Raw genomic sequence first — 8,814 nt, 5'->3', positions numbered from 1 at the left:
GAAGAGAGAGAGAGAGAGAGAGAGAGAGAGTATGTGAAGATATGTGTATAAGAGAGCTTGAAAGAAACGAAAATTTGCATGTATGCATACCTAAGGTGAGACATGATTTGTCCAGAGGTGATTTGATAACTTACTCATTTGAATTTCCCCTATTGAATTCCCCCATTTCCCCCAACTTACCTTTCCAAAAATGCCGTCCATGTATATACCTAATATTACAACCAGAAAACCAGGAATTGAATCCGTCCAGCCGATCTATTAACTAATCTACCCCAAGGCGATATTTTTTTCTTTGTTTTATTTCGTATTCAGTTTTCCCTCCAGGGGATCACTTCTTTTTTCTTTTTTTTTCTACTCTCGGGAAGATCTGTGGAATTAGCGGTAGAAAGCCAAGTAACTTACCTCCTAACCTTTTCTCTCCTCCCGTTCTTGTTGTGGTCGAAAACTTACCTCGCCCGCCTGCCCGTACTCTTTACCTACTCATAGTCTTCATGACAAGACTTGAGCGCAGTTCTCTCCTTGGCCTGGCGTTTCTGCTGAATGAGCGCGGCCTGTTCGTCATCTTGATAGGATCTCCAATGCGCATTTCCAAACTTACCTTCTTTGAAGGACCAGCCGCGGTACGAGCCTTGAGAATTTTGTTGGGATGATGATGATGAAATGGACGCCAGGGAGGGAGACAAGGAAGCCAAAGACATATTCGAATCGCACCGGGACATGGATGGGGAGGTCCTACCACTTCCACTTCCACTTCCAGTAGAGCCAGTATCCACCCAACTCGTCACACACACACTCGGAATCCCCTTCTCCACAGACCTCGAAGCCACAATGCCATACGTGATCGCTTGCGGTTCGGGTTGTGGTGGGATGCCCGTGAAGAACAGGGTGCGAGCACGGGTGCGTTGACACATGATACAGGATACGGTGAAGTCCGTCTCGAGGCCCATGTCGGTGGTGTTGTGACAGCTTTGCGGGGAGTTGGTGGCGAGGGCGTTTTGAGATTCGGCCAGCGGGCAGTAGGTGTATTGGCGGGTGGAGTAGTGCTTGCAGATGGTGTGGTAGGTGGTTGTGAAGTTGCACATTTTGTATGTTGTGGTTGAGGGGGGCCGAGAAAGATTGTGTGGTGAAGGGACCGGGACAGCGACACGAGGGATTCTACAACTCTCCTCTACTGGATTCTTCTTGGGGATTTGCTTGAGAGAGTACCTGACTCTGTGGAAGCGGGTTGAAGAATGTGGAGTAGAGTTTGGTGTAGAGTTGAGAATGTCGTGTGCTGCACTGGGTAGTCCGATGAGAAGGAGATTGGAGAGAGGGATCGAACAGGGGGATTATATGCTTCAGCGTGCTCATGGTGTTAATGCGATGAAAGAAGAGTGAAGAGGGGGTCAAAGCAGTGGCACACAAAGAATTTGGTGTCATATCTTTGTGTCCGTAGTGATGGATATTTATTTCGAGATCAAGCATTGTTGTATTGCATTGTCTGTAGAAATACAATCGTGTTATGCCGTCAAAACAAAGACTTCCAGTCCTTTGATGGTAGAGGGATGCGGCGGATCATTGTTGGTCACCAGCATCGTATCGCAGGGAATATCGAATTCGAGTTGTGCTCAGATGTAGGAAGTGTATAGCAGCTGTCAGCCAACAATGGGCTTCAGATGATCAGTTGTCTTGTCCACGAACATCGGAATGATGAGCTGCAGCCTTCCATGGGACAATTCTTCGGGAGTAGGTGGAAGTGTCACCCAGTGAGCAAGTCTCATCGATATCATGATGACAATTGATGCCCATGAAGGAGGACACCGGGACTTGCAGGCTACCATTCTGGCAACCACTCTTCAATGCCTTTCATAAAGCTGCCATGGGAAGTACCTTCACCATACTGAAGTATTGCAACAGAACGTCCGGATCTCCTCGCCTCATTGCGACCTTCCAGTGGTCGCGTATGAATCTCGCCATCGTCCAGCTCCCGTTGATGACGCTGGAGATACTCGACAGGACCTAGAGTTCTGTTTGCATGACACGACGCGAATCAGTCTGTGCCGTAGAAGCGAACACGGCTCGGCTAGTACTCGTGAATCTGGTCCGGCGTAAGCAGCAAAGAATATGGGGCCCCTTCTCCAAAGATCGCCATTTTCTGGCTGGCTGGCGGGCGGGCTAGTAGTGCTAGCAATACATGTAGCACATCACTGCCTCTGGAATTTACGCAGTCTCAGTGCCTTTCTCTTCACTGGTCGTGGTCGTCCCTGGAAGTAAAGTCTCCTGATAACTCCTTACCGCAGACTGATAATCATCCAACTTAATCGCTCCCGCAGACCAGATCAAAAGAACATCCATCAAAGGAATGACATCACGTCTTCTTCTTCTCCCAGACTTATGCCTCGATGCAGATGATGAAGAAGGGGCGGATGAAGAAGTCGCCACAAGATTCTGAGGCTTTCGCACATAACCCACAACATTCAACCAAGATCCAACTTGAAGTAAGTCGTGATTGACAGCCTCCAAGACATTGTCGATGTTGGCTAGTACGGTTGGTACTGGCAGTGTTTTTGGATTTCTGCTGTTGCTGGATTTGCTCGGGTATTCGAGTTTGAGGACTAGCGTTGCGCTTGCAATGTGGTATGCGTGAACACTACATGTTACATGAGGTGATTAGATTGGCATCGGGGTGGAAAGCAAAAGGCGATGGGGAAGAGAGGAGATGCTGTACCAGCCCAATACTCGAATCTTGGTGCCTGGTTCTTGGTGGCGGACTTGGTCGAGAAGAAGTAGACGCGCTGGTTCAGGTCGGCGGCATGTAGGATCGTGGTTTGTTGCCATGATTATGTTGATGAAGATGCGCGGATTGGTGCATTGCCTAAGGTACTGTTCTTGTATCTAGGGGGTATGTTGTTGTTCAGGGGAAGCAGACAGCGTCTCAGTGGTGTGGGAGGTGCCTTACCTTATCTTGTAACGCGTTCACGTGCCGATTTCTGGCGCATGACAGCATCGGCGTCCCTCAAAGCCAGAGGGACTCACCCAGACGACCACGGTGAGGTGAGACAACAACCTCGACAGAACCTACATGTAACCACCCATCACCGCCACTTCCACTTCCACCACCACCACCACCACCACCACCACCACCACCACCGCCTGAACATTCTGACCGACCGACCATTAGCTCACCTCGACCAACTCGTTCCGCTACCTAGACACCTCGTCCTACAGCTTGAGCTTCGTTTCGAACCACGCTTCTCTCACAACCTTCCACCACTCCGGCAAACACAGGACGATTATTGATAACGACACCCTCCACCACCTGTTGGCTCAAAGATGGCCTCGTGGGGCTGGGGCAACCTCTTTGGAGGCAGCACAGCAGCGAAGAAAGATGCTCCAAAGAATGCCATCCTACGCCTAAGAAGTACGCTGGAAATGCTGTCCAAGCGCGAAAAGCATCTACAGAACCAGATGGACGAGCAAGACGCTGTGGCGAGGAAGAATGTCACCTCGAACAAAGCTGGTATGTTTCTCTCGCATCAGCCTCCATGAAAGCAGCTTTGTCAATACTGCGTATGCTAACTGGGAATGAAATCATATAGTCGCCAAAGCCGCCCTTCGACGGAAAAAGGCCTTTGAACACCAACTCGAACAAACCTCCGCCCAGATGATGACAGTCGAACGCGAAATCTCTTCCATCGAAACGGCGAACATCAACAAGGAAACACTCGACGCGATGAAGGGCGCTCAACAAGCCATGAAGAAGATCCATGGCGACCTCTCCATCGAAAAGGTCGATCAAACCATGGAAGACCTACGGGAACAACATGCGATTGGAGAGGAGATTGCAGATGCTTTGACACAAGGGAACTCGATGCAAGGAGTGGATGAAGATGAATTAGAAGATGAGTTGGCTGAGTTGCAACAAGAGGAACTGGATAATAAGATGTTGAGGACGGGTAATGTGCCGATGTCTGATCAGTTATCGCGATTGCCGAATCAGCCGGTTGGAGAGATTAAAGGCAAGCAAAACGCTGCGGCGGTGGAGGATGATGAGGAGGAGGAGTTGCGGAAGTTACAGGCTGAGATGGCCATGTAACGATGTGGTTAGATGGAAGGTCGGATGGATGGACGACGACGATGATGATGAAGGGATATAACGGAAGCGATGACGCCCTTGTGTCTTCCTTGCAGCTGTGCGCGTAGATGGTCATACTCTGAGGTCTGGAATAGGTGACTGCTGCTTCGGCGAATCTTGTAATGATGGATTGAGCAACCTCTTTGACAGCGTCTTTTCCGAGGATTGAAATATCTCGTATCTACTGAGAAAGTGCAGTCACATCCACTGGTGGCATGGGCTACCATCTCCGGCCATGACAACTTTCACCGGGCACTTGTGCAGTGATAGAGGTTTCCTCGACCTCTTCATCTCTTGTCTCTCTCGCGGGCCTCTCTTTTCTCCTTGAGGCTTGCACTACCTAACTTACACCTTCCCCTCACGATAGGGGGAGATAGATCCCATGTCTTTGTCTCTCAGAGATGAGTAAGGCTTACAGGACTCTAGACCACTCGTATCACCATGCTCCCAGACAAAGACTGCTCATAATTTGCCTTGCCTTGCCTTGCCTTGCCACGTGAGAAAGAAAACATAGGTACCTAGACAAAGAGCACAGAGTCAAAGTTACAGGATCCGAACGGCACGAAACGGACCACGTTAAACGAAGTGGAGTAGGATTTTCTCACTACTCTTCTAGACTGGACGATCACACATGACCCTTGACATCTTGGCCCCAAACTCAGACATTGCCTATCACATCACGTTGCGCTTGACCCGACCGAAACACCCATCACTCTCACCTGATACTTCACACTCTCCCCCTACAAACGAATAGTCAACTATAGTCGCTCTTTTTACCCTCATTGTGTGTGTTTCTGCTACTGCTGATGTGATTGTTTGGTGCGCGTGCCGGGAAGAGACGAGACAAGACGAGACGAGACGATTGGATAAGAGGGAGACCGGAGAAGGCGATTGCGCGTCTGGCAGATCTGAGAGATACTGAGCGGTTGGATTCATCTCAGCCGCACGCACGCGAAAGAACTTGAGGACTGGACACCCACGACGACGACGACGAGACGGGACTGACGCAGGTGCTCTTCGGCGCGCGCGATAAGCTGGCGCGAATCTGCGGAACGTCGGACCGGTGGGATTGGTTCACGGCGCTGCATGCACTGGATTGTGCATATCGAACAGAAGGGTTGGGAAAGAAGTGAAGAGCACTAGAGCGGAGGAGACACGAGCAGACGAGTGAAGATCAACGGAGAAGAAACGAGCAGAGGCGTTGTCATCACGAACGTGGACGAGGAGAAAGAAGCGCTCGCCGGCTGGCCATGGCGGAAGTTGGCATACGGGATAATGTGGTAGCGAGGGCTCCAGGCTGGACTGCCGCCGGGACAGAGGTGGAGAGGACGATGCGATCCATCTTTAAACGCTGTGTCGAGTGCGGCCCAGTGACTCCCACATGTCCAGCGTGCCCGTCGGGAGACATTTGCTCGCTCGTCCCTCAGACCTGTGACGAGTGCGCTCACATGGTATGCATAGCCAACCCGAGTCCCGCGCCTCCAGCTGCCAAAACCAATGTAGGAGCCATTGCGGGAGGTGTCGTAGGAGGAGTCGCTTTCATGGCATTTCTCTTGTTCCTGTTCTGGCGATACTGGGCCAAGAAACGACGAGCACAGCATGATCAATGGGAGATTGAGGACGAGGATGATCTCGCCACGCAAAAGGGCCAGTCGCAATTCAATGCCATGAAGTCTGATGCGGCCTCCACAAAGACCAGTCGCTCAGTGGCCGCGAGCTTCCTCAGTCGTGCCAGCAATATCATCCATATTGCTTACATTCCTGGTGTGACGAACCGTTTCGGCTCTGGTCATAACAGTATGACAGCGCCCGTTCCTCCGATTCCCGCTGCATATGCGAACAGAACACCGCAGACAACGACGCCGAGGAGTCCTTTGAGTCATGAAGGAGACGCTCTCTTCTTCAGACCTTCGGATCTGCGCGACAGTACTTGGTCCGACGGCTCTTCGCTCCGCTCCGGAAAGAGAGACACGCAGTATACTACACACTCCATCACTCCCTCTTTGGCTCGCTCTTCATTGATGTCGGACATCTACCGGGATGATGCCACGACAGAGCCTATGCCAGCAACGCAAGTATTTCGCGCGCTGCCGAGAATGGTGTCTGTGAAGTCGTTCTCGGCCTCGGCAACATCGACACCGTCCATGGAGACGCCACCAACTCTCGGCCCCAGCCCTGGAGGAAGTGGCGGAAGTGGTGTCAAAGCTGTGATGCTCGGCGAACAGCCCTCCATAACAAGCTCTCCCTCGTCTCATCACACGGGCGGCACTTTCGCCAAAGCTACTCCAGTCACGATTGGTGGTGGTGGTGGTAAAGGCAAGGGACGAATACCAGTCGTCACGCAACAAACGAGCAATGCATCATCACTTTCTCCTCCGGGTTCGAGTACAAGCCGTCCTCCTGCTTCAACGAGATCTTCCCCGTTAGTAGAAACGGCCAATGAATCGGACGATGCCAAGGAAGAAGACGAGGAAGAAGACGAACGCTCGCGGGCTCGCAAAAGTCTCATCAGAGAATCCACGGCAGCAGCAGCGAGCCCTGCTCCCCTCATCCAGCCGCTAGAAAGTCCGTTTTTCGACGCCACCGAGTTACGAACGCCCGCTTCTTCCACCATCATACCCCGACCGAACCCGTATGCGGCCATGTCAGCTTCTGTAGGCAGCGGGCCGCGGACCAAACGGTTCAACAGCAATATTGGCGGTGACAACCGAGGGCCGGGGGGCTTGAGTGCAGTGATTGAAGAAGCTGCGAAACGAGCGTCGCAGGATCCGGATCAGGATGGTAGCAGTGAGGGTGGGGATGGCACTGTGAAGCGAGATCCGAGTCCGTTTGCGGATAATCATGCCTATACTGCTTCCAAGTGATGGAAGGAAATTTCGCCAAAAGAAGTGTTTAGTGATACCCGTGGGATTTGGTGGGAAAAGAAGAAAGAAAAAGCAAAAGAAAAAGAAAAAACAATCAGAGCTGGTCTTGAGGAGATAATGGACGACGCAGGAATCAAAGGACTGAATCTAGGCCATACCAGATTGGTGAATTGGCACATGAATGATAGGAGGGGAATGAATGAATGGACGGATGGCCTCCAGGTACTATTCCTCACTGATCGCTCCCATGATAGCCAGCTGGGCTGGACGGGGCTGGACCTTTGTTCTTCGAAAAGAAGAGGAAAACACAAGAGAGATTTGACGAAAAATGGCTCGAGTCACGAACGTTGGCAACCACGGGGGATCCATAGAACCAATTTCCTTTCTGGTATGCAGGAGAAGAGAATGAAAGAGGGAAATAAACATGTGATGGGGAACGAAGAAGGGGAGGGAAGGAAACAAACAGAAAATGAAGAAGAAGAAGACGAAGAAGAAGAAGACGAAGACGAAGCAATGGAAGTCTGTACTCTCATTTCCATTTTCCTTTTACACACTTTGTAGTTCTCCTTGACGTATGAGAAATTCAAAAAAATAAAAGAAAATTCGATAGATTTTCTCTTTCTTGTCTCCCATCCCGAGTGGTACAGTTTTATCACCTACCTACCTACCTACCTGACCTAGAAGGTAAGTTTTTTTTGTGACCCTTATGGCTGATAGGAAAGACTTGGGGTGATCAGGTATCCGGAAATACTTCCGTCTGTCTGTCTGTCTGCTTAGCCTAGCCTAGCCTGAGGTAGCTAGACTAGCGGTCTCGACTCGACCCTCACTTATTGCCGGAGCGAGAAGGAAACCTCGGTCTCAATCTCTCTTCCTCTTCTTCTTCTTCTTCTCCTCTCTCTCTCATCCCTCTCTTCAGAACAACAACAACAATCACAAAGAGCCAAATAGAAAAACCGAAATGTCTAATATATACATGTATGTTTTGTGTTTACTGTTTACTGTTTAGCACGCCCCGCCCGATAATAGAGAGGGGGGGGAAGGGTAGGAAGGATTTTCTTTAGGTAAAAAATCACCTTCCCGAGCGACTCTATCTATTGGCCGAGAGGATGCGAGAAGATAGGCGTTTTGTTTATCTTAAGGTACCGACTTACTGTAAGTATACCAGGTACTTCTAGGTACTAGAGATACTAGAGATACCCGATTTATGTTTACTGTCTATATGTATATATGTATAGGTAGGAGGTAGGTAGACATGTACTTGTATTGGTATCTTTGTTAGGATTTTTAGGTTAGGTTGGGTTATGTCAGGTAAGGTAGGAAGAAGAAGAAGAAGAAGGTGTACCTAGGAAGAAGCCCGAGGAGAAGAGGTAGAGGAAGATTCGGCCGGGCGAAGGTGATTGCAAAGTGCGATTTGTGTACTAGAATGATAGGCTAGAGCGACGGGTACGGTTGTACCTAGGTACATGTAACGAAAGAATGGCCGCGGTAGGAGTTTTGCGGAGAAAAGTGTTTTGTTTATTACAGGTACCTCTGAGTCCTTGGTAGTTCTAGGCTTCTAGCTTTGTTTGTGAAGAAGAAGAAGAAGTCGAAGAAGTCGTGGAAGACTCAAAAGAGAAGAAGGCTCAAAAGAAGACTCCGAAGAGTTGAGAGGGTTCGGAGTTTCATTTCGAGTTAGCCGTAGGAGGTACCGATGGATCATGGCGCGTGGCCTGGTAGGACAATTCCAGTTGGAAATTCGGCGCTGTTGAAGGCTTGATTTTCAACATTCACGGTCAGGTGTAACAATACTTGGTACATTTGGGAGCAGTTTTCTTGCTAAATTAATAACAATAGAGA

At 50.0% G+C, this 8,814-nt stretch overlaps 4 protein-coding genes across 4 annotated transcripts; 2 read left to right on the top strand and 2 right to left on the bottom strand.

Annotated features, from left to right (window-relative positions):
- Positions 1–476: 476 nt before the first annotated feature.
- On the bottom strand, positions 477–1,082 carry SEPMUDRAFT_115296 (uncharacterized protein; the record flags this gene model as incomplete). The annotated part of the gene is made up of 1 exon (XM_016901147.1): positions 477–1,082. The coding sequence occupies one exon, from the start codon at positions 1,080–1,082 to the stop codon at positions 477–479; it is 606 nt and encodes a 201-aa protein (XP_016762124.1).
- A 424-nt stretch (positions 1,083–1,506) lies between these two features.
- SEPMUDRAFT_61946 (uncharacterized protein) lies at positions 1,507–2,817 on the bottom strand (the record flags this gene model as incomplete). Its single annotated transcript, XM_016909581.1, has 3 exons — positions 1,507–2,370; positions 2,422–2,629; positions 2,708–2,817. The coding sequence occupies 3 exons, from the start codon at positions 2,815–2,817 to the stop codon at positions 2,200–2,202; spliced, it is 489 nt and encodes a 162-aa protein (XP_016762123.1). The 3' UTR covers positions 1,507–2,199.
- A 267-nt stretch (positions 2,818–3,084) lies between these two features.
- Positions 3,085–4,346, top strand: SEPMUDRAFT_147864 (ESCRT-III component). Its single transcript, XM_016904562.1, has 2 exons — positions 3,085–3,499; positions 3,579–4,346. Exons 1-2 carry the CDS (start codon positions 3,313–3,315, stop codon positions 4,073–4,075), a joined length of 684 nt encoding a protein of 227 aa, XP_016762122.1. The 5' UTR covers positions 3,085–3,312; the 3' UTR covers positions 4,076–4,346.
- Positions 4,347–4,795: 449 nt separating this feature from the next.
- On the top strand, positions 4,796–7,563 carry SEPMUDRAFT_147863 (uncharacterized protein). The gene has a single exon (XM_016904561.1). The coding sequence runs from the start codon at positions 5,365–5,367 to the stop codon at positions 6,976–6,978; it is 1,614 nt and encodes a 537-aa protein (XP_016762121.1). The 5' UTR covers positions 4,796–5,364; the 3' UTR covers positions 6,979–7,563.
- Positions 7,564–8,814: the final 1,251 nt, after the last annotated feature.

Source organism: Sphaerulina musiva (assembly GCF_000320565.1).
Source record: "Sphaerulina musiva SO2202 unplaced genomic scaffold SEPMUscaffold_3, whole genome shotgun sequence".
NCBI classification, from domain to species: Eukaryota; Fungi; Ascomycota; class Dothideomycetes; order Mycosphaerellales; family Mycosphaerellaceae; genus Sphaerulina; species Sphaerulina musiva.
The sequence above is the reverse complement of the archived record's forward strand: the minus strand, read 5'-3'. Positions and strand labels throughout refer to the sequence as shown.

What these genes read in the sequence shown, in the direction of transcription:
- SEPMUDRAFT_147864 (XM_016904562.1), top strand. Translation starts at nt 3,313, where the DNA reads ATGGCCTCGTGGGGCTGGGGCAACCTCTTTGGAGGCAGCACAGCAGCG. An exon ending in TGTCACCTCGAACAAAGCTG is followed by an intron (nt 3,500 to 3,578) that starts GTATGTTTCTCT and finishes GAAATCATATAG; the next exon opens with TCGCCAAAGCCGCCCTTCGA.
- SEPMUDRAFT_147863 (XM_016904561.1), top strand. Translation starts at nt 5,365, where the DNA reads ATGGCGGAAGTTGGCATACGGGATAATGTGGTAGCGAGGGCTCCAGGC.